Source organism: Macrobrachium rosenbergii, chromosome 44 (genome assembly GCF_040412425.1).
Source record: "Macrobrachium rosenbergii isolate ZJJX-2024 chromosome 44, ASM4041242v1, whole genome shotgun sequence".
Lineage (NCBI taxonomy): Eukaryota > Metazoa > Arthropoda > Malacostraca > Decapoda > Palaemonidae > Macrobrachium > Macrobrachium rosenbergii.
In genome coordinates this window covers 7,615,105-7,643,003 of record NC_089784.1, presented here as the reverse complement: position 1 = coordinate 7,643,003, position 27,899 = coordinate 7,615,105, and the positions used below count along the sequence as shown (strand labels likewise).

General features: G+C 36.5%; 1 protein-coding gene across 15 annotated transcripts in view; it reads left to right on the top strand.

Annotated features, from left to right (window-relative positions):
* Positions 1-27,899, top strand: part of Galphao (G protein alpha o subunit) — a 421,275-nt gene that overhangs the window by 237,043 nt on the left and 156,333 nt on the right. For all 15 annotated transcript variants that reach the window (XM_067087655.1, XM_067087658.1, XM_067087657.1 and 12 more), the window contains one exon: positions 3,519-3,561. In XM_067087655.1, coding sequence (XP_066943756.1) covers positions 3,519-3,561 — 43 coding nt within the window. The remainder of the gene's footprint in view (positions 1-3,518; positions 3,562-27,899) is intronic.

Below are 27,899 nucleotides of genomic sequence, written 5' to 3'. Positions count from 1 at the left end.
TCTCTCTCTCTCTCTCTCTCTCTCTCTCTCTCTCTCTCTCTCTCTCTCTCTCTCTCTCACCTGCACGTATTCGCCAAGGTTTTTATTTTTAGTTCGATCATTTATCCTATTCTGTTTTCATAAAGGCATCATTTGTTTCGAGCTCAAATGGTTCAGTCCCCATTCACGTGTGAATGTGGCATGACTCTTAACGTCACACGGTGCTCATTTTGATTTGCCAAAAATAAAACAGTGTTGTTTACGTCGAATGACAACGCAGCTATTCACTGACTACTGTAAACATTTTCATGCATATACAGTACAAATCTTTGGGGCCCTACTGAATTAATTAGCTGTTACTCATTAACTATATCGGTCTTTGCTCCCATAATCTTGTTGTTACTATGGATTGCTGGTCTTATTGTCTGACAAGGTTGGAATCTTTTCAGTGTAGCTCTCGCCTTTATTCTTTTGTATTGGCATTTTATCGATGTTCCGTGTATATAGAATTTATTGTACAAATATACACTAGCTTATATTTATTGCAGATTTGTTACTTGGATTTTTCAGGTTTCCTTATTTAAGTATCCAGTTTTCTGAAAGGCTGTTTTACAAGATTCTGGCCTTTTTAGGGTGTCTTGTTTCAAATTTCGCATATTTTAAGATTTAGAAATCTGTTTTAGTTGAATCGGACCTGCCATAGATCTCTTGCTTTGTTTTCGAATTGCAGAAAGGACAGGAATGACATATTTGGACATTTCGACCATCTTGAAAATATGTTACATAAGCCTTTTCAGTTCTCTTAGGTACTGAATGTTCTATGTTTAGCCATTGGACGCAGCTACGCATGTGAATGTTTGTAATGTATTTATATACTGTGCGTGTTTATAAAGGGGGTTTCACTGCCGATTTCGTAGCAGACCGGGGTCATCACCCGACATCACATTGATGATGAAGCTCTCCAAGTATGTGGCGAAGGGCTAATGATGAATGTCACTTGCGATCCCCACTTATGATCCATAAATGGAGCTATATTGTGAGTACATCAGTCCATATGCTGTCACGCCAACGCGCTCAGCCGCTGGTGTTCCATGGATAGCTATCAGAATTCTTCTATTTCTTGTGCAGCTCCTCTCTCTCTCTCTCTCTCTCTCTCTCTCTCTCTCTCTCTCTCTCTCTCTCTCTCTCTCTCTCTTTCTATTTGATATTGTATTGTGTGGAAGGTTGTCTCTCGTATTGTATTTTCATAAAGTTTTTGTTTTTTTCTTCAGTGGTTTGAAACGACGTGTTTTTTCCAAGTTTTTTTTTTTTACAAGTTCTAGAAATTAATGATTAACATTTTTGTTGATTTTGATTTTTATTCTCGAGGATGATGTGTTTGTTTATTTTTTCGTAATATTCTGTCATGCCTTATATACAGTATATATGTATGTATATATATATATATATATATATATATATATATATATATATATATATATATATATACATACATACACACATCTGTGTTAGCTTATTACGCGTTTGTTTTTATTACTTCTTTTCACTATTGGAGTTTTGACCCATTGCCTATTGATCAATCACTTTTTTGTAGTCTTTGCGGAGCTCTGATATTTCTTTTGAACTAAAGTAATAGTCTTTAAGAACGTTATATTACTAGATTCAAACACTAGTCACTTCTTCTCGATTAAAATGTCGGTAATGTTTTATTGAAGTTTAGGGCCAGCGCGTAATTTTTACCAATTAGTGGCGCTTTCGCCTAATGGAGAGCGATTTTGCAGGTCACGCACCTGCGGCAAACGCTCTTGTAAATTCCGCAGATTTTGTTCAGCCAAGGAGTGGAAGAACAAGAACAGGAAGGAGAGAACAGTAAAAAAAAGATACTGACTCATGATGTTTTGTTGCTGTTTACATATATTCATATATTTTGTTATCGATTAGTCCATCAAGTATTTTACTGTCTAGGTCCGAACCGGATGGGTATCGGTGAGTTAGTTTGGAAGGTAACCATTTCCTGTCTGGTAAGACATTGCTGTCTTGTTGTTTAACCCTTAACTTTAACTAAACGTTGAAAATATAATTCGTTTATGTAGTATGACAACGTCAGGTATTTTATTTCTTCGTAGTGGAGCAAAAATGATGATAGAACGGTTAGGTAGGCAGCAATTGCTTGCCCTCTTGGTAAGAATGGCATTGTAATTAATTTGACGTTTAGTAATAGTGTTTATTGGTCCTGGGCAAAGAGTTTGTACTGAATAGCCAAATTATATATGTATATATATATATATATATATATATATATATATATATATATATATATATATATATATATATAGAGAGAGAGAGAGAGAGAGAGAGAGAGAGAGAGAGAGAGAGAGAGAGAGGGCGGGGGCGCGGGTAATCACCCCATACACATACATACGACAATTATTCTTGGCTGATTTGTATTCATGATGACTCCTCGTTTTTGTTATGGTATTACGTTTATTCTCATCAACACCCACCGACCGCCTACTGAATGAACAACGACCCTGGCGTATTGGTCAAGGTGATTCGCATATTTGTGATGTTCCTGGAAGGGAAATACAAAAAAAAAAAAAAAAGGGACAAAATGTGCTAATGGAATTAAGCTAGCGTTAATGACGCTTGGTTGGAGGGATGACATAATGATGTTTGTTTAAGCTCCATGAGCTAATGGTCATCATCATCATCATCATCATCATCATCATCATCATCACTGGTCGATCTGGGTGTTACGTGTTTGGTATTTAAGCTTTGTGAGGAGGTTGGTCCTCTGTCCTTTCAACTGTTTGCTTGATGCTGTTTAGGCTTCGCTTTATTAATTTGTCCTTTTAAGTTTGTTTGTAGGATGTATGATGCCCCTGATATTTGGTTGGTGCTTTTGGATTGCTTTTTGTTTGTTGTGTAACTTTGTTCGTGTGATGTTCTTGTATCTTTCAGTATCATGCTCTCGTAACCTTTGTCATTGAAGTATATATAGTGTTGATTATTATTTTCTCGATGTCCTTGAAAATTGTTACTTGCGTGTGACGTTACTGTTGCTTTGCAACTTCCTGAAAATTATATTTTCGTCACAACATGTACGAATGTCTTATACTAATTTTGAGTTATTATGCCCTTGGCAAGATCTCTGATACTTTTTTATTCATTGAACCATGTTCAAGGGGTTTGTGGTAGCGAACATTCTTTTTTGATGGATATTTTTATTTTATTTTATTGTTATGTGGGGCACTTGTTTCTGTTGCTTCTTCGTTCTTTTGACGTATATGTCATTTTAAAATCAGGAGAATGGTATATTATTATTGAAGCTGTTTTAATACCCTTGTGCGCACGTTAATGTATGTTAATATATTTTATTTTTGTGTATGCCTGCATGCATTTATGTAATGAGCTGAATGTAACTGTAAAAGGAATACCTTACTTTTATACCACGTAATAAACATTGATGTTTCAGGTCTATAATATATGTTTTTCTCATTTTGTAATTTGAGAGTTAATTATTTGTGTTTTCTTCGCAGGCGCGGGCGAGTCTGGGAAGAGCACAATCGTTAAACAAATGAAGTGAGTATAACAGTTTGTGTTTATATTTATCCTCCTGTCTGTCTATATTTGTTTACGTACAGATATACAGTTAGATGATCAAAGCATTCTTAGATTCTTTAAAGGCGCCAGTCAGTCGGACCTCATAATTATGATTGAATAGGAATGATTCTTATTTAGGAAACAGCACTAATAAGTTTTCGTTAATTTTTGGCTGTACTTGTTGTTTTGATACTAGAAGTGTTTTTATTTATAGAAATCTCTTTCGGACCCATTTTGCAAATCTGTATCCCCCAGTCGGCCCTCTCGGTATTTAACTGAAAATAGCTATTTCTGGCCTTGCTTGATTTCCGTGAAATAGATTACAGTCAGACACCGTGGATTTTTCCATGAAAATGCCGTCCCCCACTGACCTTTTGTTCATTCCCATGAGATTTTATGCAAATAACACGTTTTGTTGAAAGTTATAGCGGCAGCGGTATCAGTTATTTTATATAGAATCTTCACTATATGTGATATTATGTGTGTTTCAGTTATAAGGAATGAGAAATTAAATACCTTGTGGATACGAATTGTATATGCTCACTAATTGTCTTATGGAAATTTGCTCCGCCCTCTTCCAGGTAAAGAAAAAACATTAAAAAGAAAAACACACTGAACGTCATTTAGAGGAGACAAGGTTGTAGTGCAGCCAAGGCCTTCCACAAAACATCACGTGAAATACCCAACAGGCCTCAGCCCTCCCATACTCTCTTGATACCCAAAGTCATTTCCTGCGTTACATTGGGCGTCAGTGATCTTGACAGCTGTACCCCAGGTAACTCTTGACCAATCCACCGGCAATAATATCTGAATGCGGGTACACGGGCGGCCCGATGGTATTCCAGTAATCTGTTCTTAAACGTTTCGCCCATTACGGGTGTGTGCCTTGCGAATACCGTATGACCACATGTCATTCGTGGTACATAATAATTTTGAAACATCGTTGCATGATAATTGTTTCGTTGTACGTGCAACGTCTTTCAGGCACTGCTGATTGTGTATATATATATATATATATATATATATATATATATATATATATATATATATATATATATATATATATATATATATATATATATATATATATATATATATATATATATTATATAAATATATAATATATATATAAAGTTTCAAACCATAACTGACTACCGACTCTCTAGTGCACAGGTGAGTCGATACGTGATAAAGCTATTTACGCCACTAATCTACCCTTCCTCAAAGCATGACCGGAATGATAATTGCTAATAGTAATAACTACTGGACAAAATAGCATTACGAGTTCCATTTCACGGAGTGCTGACTCGAAGGCGCGCCGTTTGGAAAGGTAGGAAAGTCTTGAATTTATGATTACATATTTCGAAATCTTGTAACTGAATTGAAATTTAAATAATTTTGAACTTTGTTTAACAGTATGCGTTGTGAACAAGCGTGTGTGTGTGTGTGTGTGTGTGTGTATATATATATATATATATATATATATATATATATATATATATATATATATATATGTAATATATTTATGTATATATGTATATATATATATATATATATGTATGTGTATATGCACACACACACATATATATATAAACAACCCAATGTGTGTGTTCTAAGCAAGCGTGTATATGTGTGTGTGTATTATAAACGCTTGCTCACAACACATACGTTTATGTAACGTTCAAAATCATTGAAATTTTAGGTTAGTTACAAGATTTGGAAATATTAATCATAAAATCAGGATTTTCCTAGCCTTTCCAACCCGCACGCAATAGACATATGTTTATTTTTTCACACATTCGTCGCTTATTATCATCATTTATCACCATCACTATAAAATGTGTTTCGATTCAGTCCCGTGAAATGGAATTCGTAATGCTATTTTGTACAGTAGTTATTACTATTGGCAATTAGCATTTAGATCATGCTTTGATGAAGGGACGATTAATGATGCAAATAACTTAATCGCATAGCTACTCACCTGTGCATTACCGATATTGCTGGTGATAAATGATGAAAATAAGCAACGGATGTATGAAAAAATTATCGTTTTATGTCTAGTGTATTGCTTGGTATTTGTAAAGATATTGTGAAGGTACTCCAGACGTACTGTTAGTGAGGCGTAATTGCGGCTTTGTGTGGAACATTTCCAAGTTTCGAATAAGTTAAGTTAAGTATACCTTAGTTTAACCAAACCACTAAGTTGTTTAACAGCTCTTCTAGGGCTGGCCCGAAGGATTAGACTTATTTTACGTGGCTAAGAACCAGTTGGTTACCTAGCAACTGGACGTACAGCTTATTGTGGAATCCGAACCACATTACACCGAGAAGTGAATTTCTGTCACCAGAAATAAATTCCTCTAATTCTTCATTGGCCGGCCGTAGACTCGAACGCGGGCCCAGCAGAGTGCTAGCCGAGAACGATATCGACCCATCCATGAAGAACTCCCAGGTTTCGAGTGCTCTAGGTTATAGGTTTCATCATTCATCAGTATGTCGTCATGACGTGCTGCTGGTAGGGCTTCTGTAGACAGTTAATGAGACGTCTCAGGAATTCAGGAATTATCAGTTACATGTTGAGTGGCCGGTTACAACTACCGTTTGGGATATGGCTTTTGTTAGAACTGGGTACTAGGTTGAGACACTACTTTTGTAACTCTTTCATCAAGCAAATTGTTTTCTAAAGAAAAGGTGATGAATTTAGGGTTGAGTGAAGATCTAGGTTCTGTGACAGGAGGAACTTATTCAAACATTTGAATCAAAGGAAAGAAGTAGTCTCTTAGTTTCTGTATGTTTACATTTCTCACAACGAATTGTGTTGTAATTAGTTAATAATCCTCAGGTCAGCAGGCTTTTACACTGATAGTAGCTGTATTGATGGAAGGTGCTGCCAAACCAAAGGCCTTCAAAATACTCTGTGAAAAATGGGAAAAAAAAGCAGATACGATAGCTGTATTGATGGGTACGAGTAGTAAAATTACTGATACATTTGATGTTAGTAGTGACGGTAGAGATTTCAGGCTAGTTGATAATAAAGTTTGACCTGAAGTGCAGATTAAGAAGCCATCAGGACCAAATGATAGTGGGATCGTTGTTATACTTGCTGATTTCTTGTTGCCGGAGGAATGAATTGAAGGAGAAAGACACAGAAAGGACAGTAATATTTTTTATTAAGACCTAACCTGACTTCATTGTTTTATTAATTTTTTTTTATTAAATACTTTTTTCTCAACATTTGTTTTTTGCCGTCACTTTTCCTGTTTAATTCTTTTAATTAATATTTGTTTTCCATTTTATCTAGTCGGCTGTCTTCTCTGTCAAGTCTTGGACAGCTGTTTATATCTCCTTCGATTCATGATGGTACAAGTTTATGTCATTTTAAATGTTTATTCTCCTTCGTGTTACAGTTCTGAACTAACTCCATTCTTAATTTTTTCTTCCAGTTTTCTTTCGTTGATTCGTAACTTCCTTCTAACCCTTTTTATATAAATTTTTTTCTTTTGTCTTAATTTTTGGATGTGTTCAATTTCCTGCCGCACATTCCTAATGTTTAGTGATATTTTTATCTTATTTATTCTATCCCTTCTTTCTTTTTATCTCGTTTATTCAGGTGGATGAATGTTTTCGTGTCACGGAGAGTTTCGATGCGGCCTGGCGTTAGTGTGTTGTTTGCCTTTGCAGATAAGACACGATGTTTCCTGGGAGCTCGTATCGGGAGTTCTGTCAGTTTAATTGGCTCTCCTCACGAAGAGACATAATCGGGAGATAATTGTCGTCATTTCCTGGGAAGCAATGGTGCATTGTACAGTATTCGCTGAAGATGATTCCCTACTATTAGATAGACATGCCGTACTTAGTTGGCGTCCATCTCGCGAAAACATGCATTTATTTGCGCTAACATTCGCACGTTCCTTCATGTATTTCGGTAGAAATATGTCGATGGCCTATTAGGTAGCGTTTTTTCCTCATTTATTCGAGTTTGTCAAGCTTTTTAGCTGGATGTTTGCATTTTGCCAGTCAGTTGATAATTGACTGGCCATTATATTTAACAGTTTTTGTAATTTTAACCACTTTGGCTAGCTGCCTTTGTTTTATGTGGGCTAGCAACTTCATCCAAAGAAACTTGCTGATAACCATAAGGCTAACATATTCTAACATTAGCCTTTTACATGGAAAATGGTGTAGGGTTAAAAATATATATAGCGTATATGAATAGTGCGGATGTATTTTTTATATTGCCTTAAAAGGATTCGATGGTAGAGAAGCATTTTAAGTAGTTTAGTCATCACAAACTACACGAACAAGCACGGAGGGAAGGTATGTTATTTGAGATAATCCCTGAACATCGTTGTTTGACCAGTTAATTATTCGTTGTTATTGGATCTAAACTTTTCTTTGAAACATATTTTTCTCTAAACTTGCTTGTAGACATTTTTCGGAATTTCAAGTTGCGTTCATTTGGACTGTTTTCCCAGCATCTGTACTCATAAGCTCACATACACACACAAACACATACATTCATATGTATATATATATATATATATATATATATATATATATATATATATATACATATATACATATATACTGTATATGTATATATGTACTCGTAGTGTGGTCCATGCACATAAGCTACCTACGCACACAAACACATACATTCACACACACACACACACACACATATATATATATATATATATATATATATATATATATATATATATATATATATGAATGTATGTGTGTGTTTGTGTGTGTATGTGAGCTTATGTGAATGGGTTTATATTTTACCACACTACGAGTACATATGGTGGGAAAACAGTTCAAATAAAAGCAACTTCAAATTCCGAAAAATGTCTACTAGCAAATTTACAGAAAAATAAAAAAAAATTATATATATATAAAATGTGCGTGTGGTTTTTTTGTGTTCACTGAGAGAGAACTTCCGTCATGTCAGACGGATAAAGAGGTTGCTTTGTTAAAATGACGGATGTATTGTTGACTCAAACTAGAGCTCATCAAAGGGGATGATATCCGTGTTGTTCTTTGACAAAGGAATTGGGCCAATCTGTAGACGTTTCTTCCTTTTCGGACAGTCGGTCCTTAGCCGTATATTATTATTATTATTATTATTATTATTATTATTATTATTATTATTATTATCGTCCGGAAAAGCATTGACAACATTTTTTAAACATTAATAGTAATGATGAGGACGCAATAGCATTTAGTATGTAGCATATATCTGATACTGTTTTCTAATATTATTTTAATATTCAATAATAGGAGCTTTTGGTTTGTATATCGGGGAAAACCTATCGCCATTTGAATTAATGTTACAATAAGCTAAAATGACAACTTGAAAAATCTCCTTTCGGAAAAAAATAATCGCAAAGAATTTTTTTTCTACAAACCTTGGAATGATGTTCCGTCCATTTTAATGGCTTGTTATTGCTTAGAGATGCCCTTTATAAAAGATTACTAAATGAAACATCTTATATTTTTATTGTGAAAGGCGGCCAAGTAAATTAATCTTAGCGTTATTCGCAGCGCTGTGTGAATTTAATAAGTAGGACAGGCTGAGTAATGAGATTACCCAGTAATAAAAACCAAGATACGAAAAATACTTAAGCAAGCATTATTCCCCTCGATTTTTAAATGAAAGAAGAAGATATACGTAACTACATTTCCCTATTTAGTCCAGAAACGCATTAAAAGAGAAACAAGGAACCACGAAAAAGGATTAGGTGGCTATACTCCCGCAGTCTGCGAGAACTGAGTTTTTGAAATGGAAGACTGTGTGATAAGGGAATGGGCGCCTTTGAATAGACGAAATAGACAGAATGCGTAATTGATGTCATTGTCGTTGATTAAACGAATTGTCTTTGATTTATCCGTAAGGGAATTGTAAGAAAAACAACGACCCTAAATAACCGTTCAATATTCCAGACTTAATTCAACTTGAAAAAAGAATCTGCTGCTTGATGTCCTTGTTGCTGTAATCTCTTAGGCATCCTTTGATTACCGACTAAGATCGTTTTTTTATAAATCACATTCAGATTAAGTCTGATATTTACATTGTTGTGTCCATTATGCAGATACAAGACAGTCATCAAATTCATTACAAGAAAGTAAGCTCTGTCCAATGTCTGTGTACGAGATTTTATTTTAACTTTTCCATCAGGAATCTTGTCTATATATTGTTAAGGTGGTAGTAGATTCTGAACTTGAGTTTCAGGAAACTTATTCAAGAGTTCATCAAATTATATCGGTTGTGCTGTTGTGGTGAAATGCAATGTCATTACAGGTTGCATCTTTCCGGTAATCTATGGTAATAATTTGTTGAAATTTTTACAGTAAGTTCATGAGTGTTGGTAACTAATATTTCTTTGTAATCCCAAGGCTGAAAACCCGTTATTCTGGATAATTCCCAATAGTAATGCCGAAACATTTACCTAGACAAAACAGTTTGATAAAAAGCAATTAAAAGGCACTTTTTAAAGCGTATGCTAAAACATCTTGGAAAGTTAGGTCTCAGGGTTAATCAAGATTGCCTTTGGGGTTACATTTACATTCTTTGCCTACTGATTACCTCAAGATAAGTGGAGATAAGTTCTAATCACTCTCTGGGTTTGCTGTAGAATTTAGATGGCCGCTTAATGAAGTCCTTATTCAAGTTCAGGATCACCTCAGATCAGGATGTTTCTGGTTGTTCTTCAACACCTACTCAATTTTTGCATCAAATTTGGGTGATTAAATATATGCTCTCTCTCTCTCTCTCTCTCTCTCTCTCTCTCTCTCTCTCTCTCTCTCTCTCTCTCTCTCTCTCTCTCTGGAACATAAGTTTATACATGTTATATAGTGCCGTGGTAATTTTACCAATTTCGTGTTTATTTTTTTAGTCCGTGAAGACTCGAACACAAGAAAAAAGATTTAAGAATTCAAGAGGAAGAGATAATAGTCTCTCTGAAAAACTGAAGTTTTAAACATTTCTTAGTCAGGTAAGGAAACTGTTAACAAAAATCAAATAAACAAATGCAAAAGACTTAACAACTTGTGGATTGAGTGAAATTGGGGTTACTGAAAGCTGAGATGAGAGTGCAGTTTTCAGTGAGAGTGAAATATTTTAATGCAACTCTTCCTGGGAGAGCTGTGCTGAAAGAGACAAGGAAATATTGTTTCCATGCAAGGGCAGCGTGAAGAGCTGCATAAAGGAGAAAGGTGAATTTATATATAAACGAGCACTTTTGGTTTCTTACCAGATAACTTGATCGAACTTTCACTGTGGCGACGATGATGATAGCATTGATAACCCAAAAATATTGATGAATTATAAAGGTGGAATTTATTGAACTTAGGGCATTGTATGATGTATAAAAAAGTAAAGAGGAGGAAAAGAACTTGTCATAAAATTACTGAATTCCGATGGTTGTAGTCTGCCTTCTTCAGAGGTATGTACAAATTATCTTTTAGTAGGATTGTAGATAAGAAAAGGAAGACCATTTGTTTATTAATCGGGTGCTCAGCACGAAAATCTTGAGCTTATGTGTGGACTAAGATAAGGCAGGATAATCATTATTTTTTGCTTCGTCGTTGTTATCGTTTCAGTGAAATATTTACTCTGTAAATAGTGCTAAAATTGCCCTGAAGTCAATGAAAACTAAAAGTTTTTCGTAAGCACAGCTGTAAGAAGAGGAAACTGAACCTCAAGGTTAAAAAAAAAAAAAGATATATCTTTGATCAACATCCGGATTCCGATCCATTTTAGGATCTGTCGAACTCTTCCTCGGTCATGGATTACCCCTCATACGCTTTCTAGTGAAATACACCAACAACTTTTGAGAGATATCTTGCGTACAAAGGTATCGAGACAAATGAACACAGGTGTATACATATTATTCATCTAAATTTGTTGGTAGAGAATGAAAAGTGTTTGAGAAACAGTTCCTCCGACGGTGGCAAATGCCTTTCTGACTGCTGACCTCTTAAGAATGACTTTGACCCTGACCTCCCTTGGCACATCGACTTCATAAGTAGAACATGCATGCCACAGTGAAGTATGCGTGTCATACTTGCATTCCAAGTATGAAATCTTTATATCTGAATAGTGCTGAATAGCATTGAATTTTCGAACATTCCGTCTCACTGTGCACATCAGCTTCGTATTTGGATAATGAATAGCAAAACGGAAGTATCTCGTTTAGTTCACAAGTTGTGAGCAATGCTGAAACCCTGTTTGATTTGGCGAGTCCTTCCAAATGAAGTTTAAAGTTTTGTCTTCATATATATATATTAATTATTGTGCTTTAGAAAATTCTAACCCTATCGCACTGATAGACATAGAGGAGACTGGACAAAGATAGACAGATCACCCACTAGATTGCCCCAGACGGTAAACCCGGCGTCATAAAAAAAAAAAAAGTCCAGAGCGCCTTACCCTTCGTGGTGCAGAAGAAGCTGTTCGGTGTTGGTTATTATAATTGAAAGAAATCGATTTCTGGGGCGTGTTTGGTCTGCGTCCTGCGCGCTGCTCGTCCCGTTTTTTTTTTTTTTTTCTTTCTTAATCTTGCTCAATAATTGATTGCTGTGTCTTGAATTCTTAAGTGGGTTTGCAGTCTCGGTTTTCATCTGCATTTTTTAAACATTTCAGTGACGTTGCATCGTCATCTCACGTGATGACGCTGGGAGGGGAGGTGATGACGCTGGGGGTGGGGGGGGGGAGGGAGTGTCCTTGTATTAGGTGGAGAGAGCAATGCAGTACATCATTGTTTTGGCGGGTTTCTGCATTATAGGCCTACTTATCTTTATAGTTGTAGTGTTAATCCAATGGTCTGTGCATAGGCGCATACACTCATACATTGTATGCATGTGATGTCTAGTATTTCACTGTCATTTTTATGGTGCTTATACATATATATATTATATATACTACATATATATATTCTTGAATTAAATACAGTAGAGTGGTTTTGCTCTTCCGTGGTAAAATCAGGGAACAATGGAAAGAGAGAGAGAGAGAGAGAGAGAGAGAGAGAGAGAGAGAGAGGCGTGAGGAGGGGAAGAGAAGCTATTCTGTGCATGCTAGTGGCAATGAATAAGCACCTCGCCTTTTTAACCGGCGGTACTGTGGTGTAGTCGCGGTTCAATGCAACACTCGGCCTGTTGTGTTGGGGTACGTAAGTGAGGGAGTGAGTGAGTGCGGTTGGAATTGGGGGGGTGGGGGTGGCCTTGGTGTCAGGGGTGAGGGCGGGTGTTAAAAGGCAGGTTTTAGGTGCTGAGTGGAGTCATTGTTGCTGTGCTTTAGTTAGGCAGGTGGGTTAGTAACTTTGTAAGCAGGTAGAGTGTGCATTCAGGAGGATGGTTCAGGACGATACAGAGAAGTGCTCTTTCACCAACAATAACCAGTCTTCCGAAGAGCGTGATTTCACGTAACCGATCTCCCACCCTCGCTCACGCTGCCTTCTGGTTGCTTCCAATGTTTCATGGAGATTCGAAGGCCCAGTTTTCTATGTGTGTGTTATTTACTTTTCGAGGAGGAGTCTTTAATTAGTCTTTTATTACTATAAGAATATTCACGAAATATACCTGCATTCTTGTGTAGTCGAGAAGACACATAACATCTATTGATTACTTAAATTAAATATAACCAAATGTGACTTTTTAGGCTGGAGGAATTGGCAAATTTAAAAAAACCTGTTACCTTAAAAGAAAATTCAGCGAGTGTCAGACCCCTTAAGATGCTCTCTCTCTCTCTCTCTCTCTCTCTCTCTCTCTCTCTCTCTCTCTCTCTCTCTCTCTCTCTCTCTCACACAAACACACACACATACTTGCCTTACTCACCTATTTACACAAGGGAGAACCAGGTGCTCTTCGTGTTATGATTCTCGAATATAGAAAAGTTCGACTTCTCAAAAGTCTTAAGAAACGCAATAAAAAATTATTCTTGGAATGAACGAATGAATTCGCGATAGGTTTTACTGCTTATGGCTTGGGTGCACTTTGATCCTCTCAGGAGGATCATATGGTTATTTTTCTTGCTAGCATAGGCGAGAACCATGAAGTTCGGTAATTGCCAAAAGCAGACCCACCCCAACTTGTCCACAAAGTTGACCCCCCTTTTTTTTGATGGGGGAGGGAGACCCCTTTCCCCCTTATCTTGATTAGTTTTCCACAAGGCAAAGGAGCTGACGTTATTCGTCAGAAATCTATGAAATGTAGAAACACGTGAGTTGTCCTGATGGTCATCATATGAGACCACCTTAGGATTTATGATGAATCGTCAGCTTTCCTTTGAGTATCAAGACGTTTTTCACGGTAGCAGGTTTCTAATCCTGAAGATTAGAAGCATCGTGAAAGCTCCGTAACGAATAAATATGTAATCTCGGAACCAAAGTTACTCTGTGGTGCTGCCTGAAATATAACGAATAACAGAATTACACGGTTCTTCCCAGAAAAGTACGCTATTGAATAATCAATATGCCTCGTACTCCACGAGAGAAGTACACTATTGATCGATCAGTATCCCTCGTAATCCCCGAATCCGCAGGAAGTACGCTGAATCATGAGTGATAAGCAAGGTTCACATCCACGACGCTGAATAATTCGTCTGGGATTTATTTGTCATGTTAGTTTACCCTGCGCTAGAAGAAGATCTTGAGCTTGTGTGCCCCGGAGTCCCTTTTGTCCCTCTTCATTCCTGTTTTTGTTATATTGTGGGAAAAAATTGCAAATCAACAAGACTATATATATATATATATATATATATATATATATATATATATATATATATATATATATATATATATATATATATATATGTATATATATTACATACATATATGTGTGTGTGCGCGCGTGCGCTTGTATATTTGCTCACATAGTTTTGTGCCTAGAACTTTTGTTTCATTTACAGAATTAAGTTCTGCCTATGTTGCTACAAAAGTTTAGCTGTTAGTATTAATTCTAAAGTTTACCTGTAGCGTGTAACGAGCCTTGTTTGTGGTACCTTTCGCATTGAGTGTAATTAAATAATACAGATTCAAATGATAATGGGCTTTCTCTCTATTTTTTTTTTTATCTTATAACGGTATAAGTAATGTTTTAGTTCATGTTGACTTCTATATACCAGTACTTTCTATTGCTGACATCAAGTTTTTATCCATGCATAAAGTATTTCGGGGTGTGTTCGTTTTTTCTTCTTATTTTAGAAATTTCCGGCAGGTTCATAAGACGATATCTTATCAGTTCTTTCTGTAGCATGTAATGCGTCTTTGGCTGTCACACCGTTCTGGCAGACCTGACCATATATATCTGCAGTTGGTCTGGAGCTGAATAGTTGTGGATTTTTTATTTTTAAGCAGTCCAGTATATGTTAACCTCTTTTGTCTTACCCTTTTCGTTGACGTAATGAGTAACTTGTTGTTTCTTCTTTATTGTCTATATTTATATATGATATATATATGGTAAAACACTAATGACATGATTTTGTGTGGTAGCTAAATCGATTACATACTATGATTGTCGTTCACTTCTATATACGAAGAATTAGAGGAATTTATTTCTGGTGATAGAAATTCATTTCTCGTCATAATGTGGTTCGGATTCCACAGTAAGCTGTAGGTCCCGTTGCTAGGTAACCAGTTGGTTCTTACCCACGTATAATAAATAAATATAATCATTCGGGCCAGCCCTAGGAGAGCTGTTAATCAGCTCAGTGGTCTGGTTAAACTAAGGTATACTTAACTTGATATATAGGAAGAGACAGTTCAACGGAAAATGAGCTGTAGTGGCCTTCGTCGAGGGGCGTTCTCTCTCTCGTGTGCTCTCCATCCCGCTCTATCGATATTTCCTGTTATGTCATAAGGTGGTGGCGTTCTCTGTTGGTAATTCAGTGAGGTGGTGAATATTAGTGTCGATCAATACTCCTCATTTTTCCCGCAAGGGTTAGTTTTGTGCTTCATTTCGTGTGTGTGTGTGCGCGCGCGCGCGTTCGTGTGTGTGTGTGTACATGCGTGCTTGCGTGCGCGCTCTTAGAGGACACTTGTTCATCGTTGCTGTTTTTGATTAAGCTGGCCTTATGCCAGCACGGGCTCTTGTTCATAGAGCAGCCCGCAAAAAGTGTTCATCATCAGTCAGTTTTCTTCTAATCCTATAGTTTCATTTTTACTTTCACTCAACCATAGAACCAGTTTTCTTTTACTTTTCACTTTATTTATTTTGTTTTCTGCATGCCTTTGTAATTTTTTATTTTTATTCTGATTCTTCTGCTTACTTTCGTTAGTAGGGACTAGGACATAGAACCTTTTAGCCAGTCACAGCCCTAATAGTTCTTCTGAGACTGTGTTTTTATGGTGAATCGTTTTGACACATGCACTCTTGTAATTTCCTCGATTTCACTTTTAATGTCCGAGTCACACGCTTTGTTTTCAGATTATTTATATGGAGCCGAGGGGGTAAAGTCTGCTCTAGTAGTACTTTCTAAATTTATTTCTTCGTTTCTTGCGACCATTTTTCTGTTTTAAAAACTTGACTTGGGTTGACAGAGTTGGAAGGAAATTTCTATCATCAAAGTCACTCCCCCCCCCTTTTTTTCTTTACCTCCTGCCTCTAATCTAATGTATCTTCAAGAAATTTTATATGTCATCTTCTCTTCCCAAACGGTTGCACTTGGTAAGTTTCGTAACTGCATAGAATAGGGATCTTAGTATTGTCCACAACTCTCGCGTTTGGCAATGCTTACGTTATACCTGAAGATTACTCCCATATCAGTTTAATCTTTCGATTTTCCACCTATCATATTTCACTTCATGTTTTGGATATATTTCCTTTGGCTTCGCCAGTTTATCTCTTGGTCTGTCAAGTTAACTTTTAATGAAAAGACTTTTGTTGTGAATCGATTGTAATGTCTAATGTCTTGGTGTGAAGGCCGACGGGATAGACAACTGGAAGTACTCATCTAATCCAGGACTGAAAACAAGCAAAAGGGAGTGAATGTATATGTGTGTCTTAGTTCTAAATATGTTTACGTAACATTAATCGCAGTTCGCACAATGCTTCCATAGACGGACAGGCAACTAACCATATGAACATGTAGACTACTTGCCCGTGAGTACTCGTACATCTTCTCATGTGCGTCTCCTTAATTGTGAACGCGTGTAAAAATAGCCTAATTATTTTTAGCTTGAAGCGAAAGGCTTTCCGAGATGCCTTAAGTTGCTCTCACACTAATGACGCCAAGTCAGTCCCCGAGAAGAGATTCGAGAAGAACGGAAAAAGAAGAAAACAGAAACAGTCGGATAAAAAAAAAGACGATGACGAGGAACAAGCAGGGATCAAGATTTCAAAATTGAGCTACGAATAATGTCTGTCTTGTAGGAGAATGTTCCAAGACATCATTAGCGTTGTTCCGTGGATGAAACATTTTTTTTGGGGGGGCTGGTTTTTCATCTAGCTGATTTTGCTGAAAAGACGAGGAGTTCATATTTTCATTCCCAGGATTTTTCAAATTTTTTGAGTTTTGTTGAATCGTTTGTATGTGGTACTTGAAGTGTGTGCCAACCCAGTATGATATAGAGTCGTATGGTTTATTACCCCTAATATGACTTGGCTATATACTGTAATAATTGCATCCTTTTGTTTCGTGAATATTTCCTTTAAAACATTCTTGTTGCCAAATTTGAGTGCTCGTAGAAAGTCAACTGGAGATCTTCTAAAACGGAGTTCATGATGCCTCATCATATGTTTTGTGAATCATATGAACTGCCTTTTTTTCATGAGACAGGTATCTCATTACTTAAGATGAGATGTCATGCGATAGCAATTTTCCTACAATAATCGAGCTTGATTTTGGGCAGCCGCAGTCGTTTTTGTCGTGGACGTTAATAACAATGTTGTAAAAAGGCTCCGACATTTAGGACTGTCTGATTCAGAAGTCACTGGGACCCGGAGAAAATAAGATCTCGGAAGAAAACGGTGCTATCTCATCCGTCTTACGGCTTTCTTTTAGATACCATCAGTCAGCAGTGGCATAAGGCACACATTGTCAGAACTAGTGAGATAAGAGGAGTGTGTTTCGAAAATGTAGAATGAAAAGGAGAGTTAAGTGCTGTCAGAAAGACGAGGCGAGAGATTTTTTTTCTCCCAATGGTAGGGGAGCTTTTGTCAGAAGGAAAAACAGTGTCACGTTTATTGAGATTGAATTGCGTCTTTTCTGTTGTTTGTAAGTGTGTTAATAATTTGCTATGGAGGCCTTACTAGTAAGATGTTTCTATTATCATTTTCTATGCTATTAATGGTGTTGCTGATGTTATTGTTGGTTCTGTTTTTATATTTGTTGCTGTTAAATTGTACTTGTTATTTTTGTAATATATAATGAATGAACAATGACAGAAACAACTCATTCGCTGTTAATTGTGTCAGGTTATGAAAGGCAGAAAAAGAAAATGAAAAATAAAGCCGTATACTAATTAAATAAAAGGTATTAAATACCAAAACATAGGATTGCAAAGTCCTCGTATATCAGGGCAGTCTCACTTGTCTCGGGATTAAGGAAATCGACGTTCTTGAACCTTCTTAAGCCCCTTCGCTTAGAGGGTGGCATTGGCAAGGTGAGACCTGGGTGTTTAGCTGTACTGCTCCCGAAACCGCTCGCTTTATCACGCTGTTGTGGCATTTTGGACCGATTTAAGCGCATGTTTTGATGGTATTGATAGTAATGTTTGCAATAATAATAATAATAATAATAATAATATTATTATTATTATTTATTATTATTATTATTATTATTAATAAAAGTGAAGCAGGAGTGTAGTAGTTGCTGTTAATAATACGTCACCAAAAAAAGGTATATTTGCAATAATAATAATAATAATAATAATAATAATAATAATAATAATAAAAGTATTATTGTAAATAAATGTGAAGCAGCAGTAGTTGTAGTAGTAGTTGCTGTAAATAATACCAATCACCAACAAAAGGTATACTAGTGATGAAAATTATCGTGATGGTAATGATAACAGTTATGAGTAGAATGGCAAAAGTTATTCTGAAGTTGGTTCAACAGGTGACGCTGGTGTTTACCTTCTGCGAAAGATTCACGCCAAAACGACTTAGCACCGCCACTTGTTTACACAGCGCGCTGAACCAGATGTTCGGCAGAATCATCCTTCATTTATTGAAGAATGCTAGTATTAGCACCATCTTCACCATTGAGTGAATTGACGGTGAATATCCGGAGTTGGTATCACTGAAGCCTTCTGTCTTTGCTTCTGATTGGCTGATGCATTTGATGTGTAACCTCTGGTGGGTGGTGAACAGCTAGAGCTGCAGCCAATCACGATTAGCTTCAGTGATATCGGCTGTAGATATTTCACGCCAGGTCTAAAAAACCAAAATCTTTGGATGATTTATGTTAAGGAGAGCGTATATCTTGGACTTATTTTAATTTTTGAAATCTTTCCTGTTCTTACGATTTGTGACGTTACACCATTTGAAGATCATTTACTTCCCTTGATATGAAAATCGCATTGAATATTCGTTTTACATTTTTTTTTTATTTTGACGCGTGTATGTTTGAAATTGTCAGATTACTTTTGGCTCACTTTCTATAATGTATTCTTTTATTTTTTTTAGATTTTGATGTTTAGTTTTACTGATAAATTCATAAACGTCCTTGCTGGGTGTTCGGAAAAGCTCTTAGAAATATTATTTCACGATTTTTCTCAGAGTCTTTTCGTTTTCATCATTATGCCATTTATAACGTTTAAAGTTCTTTTACTTACTTTCTTGCTTAATTTTGTAATTATTAATTGTCGCATTAATGGGTATTTTTTTTTTAAGTTGAATTTTAGCTGGATTCATCACTTACATTGTTTAAGTTATTTTCGTGTTATTTTCGTTTATTTCTTAATCTTATGAATAATTCAGCTCACGTAGTCCTGTCCTCGTTGTTTATAAATATATGTTTATTTTGCTTTTCCTTTTCATATAAAACCTATTGGTATGTAAAATAGATATGAGGATCAGTATGGAAAGGCTTAACCTCTCAGCTCTCTCTCAAAGGTGCCTCACACTGAGGGACCTGGGGGCAACCCGGAACGAATTGTAAGGTCTGTAAGGTGTAAGGTCTCTCTCTCTCTCTCTCTCTCTCTCTCTCTCTCTCTCTCTCTCTCTCTCTCTCTCTCTCTCTCTCTCTCTCTGGATGTTGGATGTTTTCAACAATTGATTCTTGAACATCGAGATTTACAATTTTTTTTATTATTGATTATTTTTTTGTATTTTAGAATAAGAAGTGCTCCTGCATTTCATCACTGTTTTTCCCTTTTATGACTTAAAATTTTACTTGTAGTTTAGATATATAGTCAAGTTGTACATTGCAGTTGTATAATGTCTATTTTCTTTTTTTGTAGAACATTTTTGAATGTCTCACTAGAATATTTTCATATATATAATATATATATATATATATATATATATATATATATATAAATATATATATATATATATATATATATATATATATATATATATATATATATATATATATATATATATATACATACATACATACATACATACTGTACATACATACATACAAACAGATATATATTTACACACACATACATTTGTCACGTGAATCAAAACGTGATGTAAAATATAACATTGTATTGCAAGTTTTTGTTTCCCTTTACTGTAGCCACACACACACACACACACACACACACACACACACACACACACACACATATATATATATATATATATATATATATATATATATATATATATATATATATATATATATATATATATATATATATATATATATATATATGTAGGCTAGTTTCTGTTGATAATCATTCATGTTCCCGGAAAGGAACCGTGCTGTCTATCTTCTCTACGTGCGTACATTGATATAATATATGTTTACGTACGAGTTTTGGGAATGGTCGAAGCGATAAGGTGTGGGAGAGTTGGATGTAGGGTTCCACCGCCAGGCGGCGCCTCAGATCAATACTCCTCCCGTCCTCCTAATCCTCCCTCCATCCTCCTCCGCCATTCCCCGCCTCCTCCTCCTCCTCCTCCTCCTCCTCTTGCTTTCCATTTTGTATTCGCCTCCGCACTATTCATTTTACTAACGCCCTTCTCCCATCGCCTGGCTTGATATTTTGCAAAAAAAAAAAAATAATAATAAATTTTCATTCTTGAATAGATGTTATTATAGAAAAGCGATTACTAATTTGAATTTGGAACAATATTGTAATGAGAATTTCATTATTTATTTTATTCATTGTAGAGGGGAGGATATCACTCGTTTGCTATTTTTGTTTGTCTTCCAATGTTCTCTTGGTATTAATGCCCCTCTCTCTCTCTCTCTCTCTCTCTCTCTCTCTCTCTCTCTCTCTCTCTCTCTCTCTCTCTCTCTCTCTCTCTTCTCTTATTATTATGTTTTCTATATTTATTCTCTGCTATTTTTCTATCGAAGCTCTCTCTCTCTGTCATTATTGTTTTCTATATTTATTCTCTGCTATTTCTCTCTCTCTCTCTCTCTCTCTCTCTCTCTCTCTCTCTCTCTCTCTCTCTCTCTCATTTTTCACTTCTTTTGTACTTCGATAAGTGGGAGACGTTACTGTTTTGAAAAGGCTTTTGAAAGTTTAGTCGTCTGCTACCTGGGTTGCCTCTATAAAAGATGTCAGAATCTCTCTCTCTCTCTCTCTCTCTCTCTCTCTCTCTCTCTCTCTCTCTCTCTCTCTCTCTCTCTCTCTCTCTCTTTCTCTCTCTCAAGTAGGTCAGGTGGATCAGGTACAGCTTCGAAATGAAGGCTGGTGCGTTGAACAAGATCTAAAGATCGGAGCTTTTTCGACTCATACGGCTCACAGACTGACAGTTTGGAAACTCATTAGGCCTCATGTTGTTGATGCTCTTCCTCACTGTGTCTCTTTTTCGATGCATTTGGTCAACCTTTCTCCGTGCATGTACGTCATATAGCTCCACGTTGCGATATACGAGGCAAAGACTATTTAGTGCAGGGTTACTAAAGTGTTCGGTCTTGACAGTTGTGATTTTACAGAAACGTTGAAGAGGACAATCTTGCAAACTGTAATGCAGAGCAGAAGGTTCCTTGTGAAAGGTTGCCCTTGTGGTCCCAGCATGCAGCTGGCTAAGTGCATCCCTTTGGGAGGTAAAGCTGGAGCACACACACACACACAGACTTACTTAAATGTATGCACAATAAATATATAAAGTAAAATGTAAAGTCTATTGGTCACGTTCGTCTGTTGTATGTACAATATTGTGAATGCCGAAATGACTTTTGAACTGCTTTTTAGTTTTCTGTAAAAGCAAAGTGTTGTGACGGCTTTGTCTGTCCGTCCGCACTTTTTCTGTCCGCCCTCAGATCTTAAAAACTACTGAGGCTAGAGGGCTGCAAATTGGCATATAGATCATCCACCCTCCAGTCATCAAACATACCAAATTGCAGCCTTCTAGCCTCAGTAGGTAGTTTTAATTTTATTTGAGGTTAAAGTTAGTCTGGCAGCGCTGTTGGACAGGCCACCACTGGACCGTGGCTGAAAGCTTCATGGGCCACGGCTCATACAGCATTATACATTTTACAGAAAACTCGATTGCGCCAATGAAAGCATTGCGCATTTTTTTACTTTTTTTTTATAATAATGGGCACGCGACTACTAAGAAAATGAAGATATCAGCTTAAAAGGTGGGATGTGATCGCACGCTGGTTGGTGCTCTAGTAATTAACAAAACTCTAACCACAGATTTTGAATTAATAAGATCACTGCACAGATGTATACGTGATAGTTAACGTGATTAGTGGCTCGTGAAAGTCAGCTCCCTTGCTGGGTAGCTGTTTGTTTCAAGGTTTGTTACTCGGCCGATGGAGACAGTAATCTTGATCATATCTGTAGATAACGTTCGTAGATATTTGTGTGGCGATTTGACACGTAAGAGTTTTTTTTTTTTTTATAAGTTGCCTTTGTTTATTGCCCGTGTTTATTTTAACGTACTTATGAATAACTTTTATGTTGTCGACTGTGCAGGTGAATACATGTGACTTTCCTTATCGAAATATGTAAGACACTTTGAGATTTAATTGGTTTTCATATGTGTAAACATCGTCTTGATCTCGAATTATAGAAGTGTTTATTTATTGGTTGAATCTCTCTCTCTCTCTCTCTCTCTCTCTCTCTCTCTCTCTCTCTCTCTCTCTCTCTCTCTCTCGGTATAAAACTTCTGAGAGAGATGATCACCATTCGTTTGGAAAACTCTAAAGTTTATCCAGGTGTGACTGGTTGTTTACTATCAGCCAAACTACGGTGGTAATTATCGACAGATTTGATTTCTCTCTGAACTACTGACAGCTGAATTTCTGAAGTCAGTGAAGTGAATTTGGGATTTAGACCCGCATCTGCTCTCGACTCTTTTTGTTTTATCCCAAAAGTCATGAATTAAATTGAATAAACGATAAGGGAAAACAAAGTCGTTAGTCAACTCGATACTCTCATAGCATCAATAATATATATACAATTGCACGACAAATATATATACATATATATATATATATATATATATATATATATATATATGTGTGTGTGTGTGTGTGTGTGTCGTGCATTTGTCAAAAATCAAGCGAAGATGCAATGCCCGACTACCGTGAGATATAGTTCTCCGTGTGTTTTAATAATTTACTTACATTTTATGTATTTATTTATTAATTTGTTATTTTTTTTGATTAAGTGATGTTGATGTGAATTCACACACACACACACACACACACACACACACACACACACACACATATATATATATATATATATATATATATATATATATATATATATATATATATATATATATATATATTAGTGCACCCAAAACCACAAACTATAAAAATGACGGTAAAATAAGAGAGACTTCAAAAGGCAGGTCCCTACCTCAAGAACATAACGCACCATCACGAAATTCGGACAAGTTTACCTACCCCCGCCAATCCTTACATAAGCGCCTATGGTGCGAGAGGCCGTCTCGGGCTGAGCGACGCAAGCCCCATCATTTTACGGACCTTCCCATGGATGGTACTGAGGCGCTTTCGTTTTGCATTCACGTATGTCAGGGCCAGTGGCTCTCGCGGTGTCATACAGTTACACAGGAAAGACAAATATAGTGTCTATACAGAGTATGTACACGTCTCGTTTAAGTGTAGCCTGAGAGAGAGAGAGAGAGAGAGAGAGAGAGAGAGAGAGAGAGAGAGAGAGAGAGAGAGAGAGAGAATGCTTGAAGGAAAGAAGAGCTTGATGAAAATAATCGAATTCTGGTAACGTCATCGGTAGTTGGATCGATTGCAATTGCTGACATTTCAGCCTTTCTGCTTTGTTCTCTCTCTCTCTCTCTCTCTCTCTCTCTCTCTCTCTCTCTCTCTCTCTCTCTCTCTCTCATGTGTTTTGTTGTTACATTTTATGTTCTTGTATGACTGTATTTATGGATGCCTATTACGTGATTTATTTATACACGAATCTTATTTATGACCTGGCGCCTTGTGTATCTATATATATAAATTGTATATGATTTTGTGTCATTCTTTTCAGTCGTACTTTGTTCTCTATAATACATTGTGTGGCTGTAAATGTACTGTATTTGCTTGTGTTATTGTATGATTGTGTGTGCGTGTGCCTAGGAGTATAGGGTAATGCCTTTGCGTCACATGGTGTTGGAGGCGTTAGTGTAGTTTTTAGTTTATCGGTGCTTCAATCTTATCTTCCATTCTCTATTTTGTGTTCCACGTTACATGTCTTTACTTCAAGGTTGAGTCTCGGTCTTTTAGACATCAAACTCTAAGTCAACTGAATTTAGTATTAAGGTATTTTCTCGGTGTGTGAAAAGATCTTTGTTTACTTCAGAATTTACTTGATGGCAGAATTATCTGTGAAATCCACTTGTAAACCCTGCTGTAATATATAGTCTAGATTTTTGTGTGTAGGTATTTGTAAATAAGAGTGAGTTTGCCTACTGAAGAACGGTTACATATAGTCTTGTAAAGTATGTACTCCGTGTAAAGGAGTTTTCCTGTTTCACTTGCAGTTGGTAGATGGTTTTAAATTTGCTTTTGTAATGTTATGTTTTAGAGGTATTGCTTGGGAAATATTGTAAACAAAACTGATGGATTCTCTCTCTCTCTCTCTCTCTCTCTCTCTCTCTCTCTCTCTCTCTCTCTCTCTCTCTCTCTCTCTCACACTGTAAATAGTAAAATTACATTCCTTTCAGTATCAGATGGTAGAACTACATTTTGTTAGCTTTCAGATTTCTACAAGTAGCTGAGTGAGCCCAGCCAGTGGTTTCGATCCATCGTTGTAAGAGATAAAGATAGAGAAAATTCATGGTGGAGGTGGGTGGGGACTTGGCGAAGGGGGGATGGAGGGGAGAAAACCAGTTAGATCGATACTATCTGCGTGTATGTGCCCCCGTTTCGTGTATTGATCGTCTTTTGCAAAATCGTCTCTCTTCTGTACTGTTCACTCTGAAGCGCCAGTTACTGTTTTTTTTTTTTTCTTTATTTTTACCCTTTTGGTAGTGGGGAGACGGCGGTCACGGACCTTAATAAGAGTCGTAGGGTGGGTCAGGTTATTGTAAACGTGACGATTTTTTGTTACGTACCTGTCCTTGATATAGCAGATTGGGTAATTCTTCTTCAGTGATTAACTGAGTGACTGCACACGTGTTTGTGCTTTTATTTTTGTGTGTGTCTTTACACCATTCGAATTAGCCATTTGTATATCCTGAAATTTCATGTACATTTGAGTTATAGTGTATGCCATACTCAAGGACCAGACCACCTGTATACCATAATTTTTTTATTTTTTTATTTTTTACAATCTGCTTAGACACCAACATACCTTGAAATGAATGTTGCAATGCAGTTGCAGGGTTCATCTATGTAATGAAATATTTTTATTTCGTTTGGCTCCCATTTAAGACAATGAAGAACGCTCAATCTTCTTCTTCTTCTTCTTCTTCTTCTTCTTTTTTTTTTTTTATTTTTTATTTTTTTGCACATTCTGCTAAGGCCACTTGTACATCCCTGATCATATTTGCCTTTATCCAGGACCACTTATAAAACATTTTTATTCTGGTGCAAACCGAAGTTATTCATAAAGAGTCAAAAAGAGTTTTGGTGTTGTTGTTTTTGATTAAGCCAGCTTTTTTGCCAGCACAGGCTCTTGCTTATAAAGAGCAGCCCGTAAACTTCTAGCTTGATTTTTGCCTTCCTGTCGTAGGTCTGGCTTTGTTGATGGTTTTCGCAAGCGTTTTCCTCCACCTTGATGAGATTAGCTAAAAGGGGAAAAGAATGGGGAACAGGGAAGGGGTTGATGGTGGAGTAGAGAAGTATTAGGAACCCACATGAGAGAGAGAGAGAGAGAGAGAGAGAGAGAGAGAGAGAGAGAGAGAGAGAGAGAGAGAGAGAGAGTGGTGTTGTTTGTTTAGTATTTTCATTTTGGTTTTCCGATTATTTCAGTAATGTGGAATTACTTAATGAAGAAACAGCCATAATTTAGACAAATTTCTTTTTAAAATCTAATTCATCACTTCGTAAATTTATTTGCAGTTTCAAAATCATCATTGCATCTGGTGCGCCGTCTGTAAAATGTAACGCCGAATTCATGACTCAAATATACGCAAATATTGTTTTGATTCTAGCCACGTTATTTTTTCTTCAGCCATATGAGTTTCAAACCACATAGTTAGAAGCAGGAGTCATTCTTGTTTGTGCACAGTCATACTACGATCACCCTGGCGTTTGCCATTTGTTCTGCTTCTCTGGGGAGAACAACAGCATCGTTGGTTCACTTTTTGTTTACTGTCATTAACTGACTGTTGTTTTCATTTTGTAGGCAACTTTGGAAGTCTTCTTCATTACTTTTTCAGTGCCACTTTCTTCATGCATGATACTGGCCTAATTATTTTGGTGAAGGCCTTTAACGTCACCGAGACTTCTGAGGCCTACAACATGTACCCTCTTTTGAATTTACGTAAAGTTCTTCTTAAATATAGATTTTGAGCTTACAGAAAGCCATATTCTTGAGATTTACATTAGAATTGAGTTAATGAAAAATACATGACGTCAGTAAAGGGTAATTCATGATTTCTACCGTAAGTGGATTGCAACAAAAAGTAGAAAGACTTGCCCCTTCTTTGCTAATTGACTGTGTCTGAATCGAATACCTCAATGATATGCTTTGCTCCCAGGTTGCGTTTTTTTCTTAGTGAGGCTTGCATTCTTTTATAATTGTGCAAGGCATCGTGGGGCTCCAGTAAGTAATTTATTTTTTGACAATATCTTCCCTATACCCATCATTCCTTTTTGGATGTAGTCATTCTTCCTGCAAGTCCTTAAAGAAATGCTTAATCCAGCATTTAATTACTTGAAATTATTACTTTGCCATTGCGAAAATATTGAAAATTATTCACATCCCGTTTCATCTGACGACTTAAATTTTAACTGGATACTTTTGCAGCATCAGTATGGCATCCGCTTGGTGAAATTTACTCCCTTAATGGCTGTCTTTGGGAAATGTGGCGTTGTCCCTTTAACTGTAATCAATCTTTCATATTCGACAACAGGTCATGTGGCTGTATCTGGGCATTGTGTGGCTGTATTGCTTCATCTTTCCAAATTTCAGTTGGTTCTCCTCATTTCATTTTGGTTTCTCGTCAGGTAATCTCTGTGGACTAATGTTATGGTCGGTTTTCAGGGCGAATAAGCTTTCAAATCCTGTCAAGGTTTTGCTGTTTAACCATCCTTTACTCTTCGTATTTTATAGTAAATTCGCTTTTTTTCCGTTACTACTAATCTAAATAGTTTTTATGACTGGACAAACCAATAGCTGTTTAGGTTTGATGCCTTCTGAACTGTTTTGCCATTTCGATATCTTGGGGGTTCTGTAGCCTCTAGACTTAATGTGAGTGATGAAATGGTTAGAATTTTTTCATCTCTAAAAACTATAGGCCATCAGCTATATTGTTGTATTTTTGAAAATACTCTTGAATTCTAAAGAGTCTTTAGATATGACCCTCAGACTGTGTGTTTTAATTTTCTGTTCACTGTATCGGTCAATTTTTAAAATGATCTCGTACCTGTCATTCTTTTGCTACTTCTCATGGTACGTTTCATTCAAAAGCAGTTTGTGTTGTCAGTGACATTGGCTTCGTTCGTGCACCAAATAAGCCTTTTTCTTGGCTTTGCTGTCACCCTTAATTATAGTTTTTTTTTCTTTTTCTTTTTAGTTGTTACTGCCATGTCCTGAAAG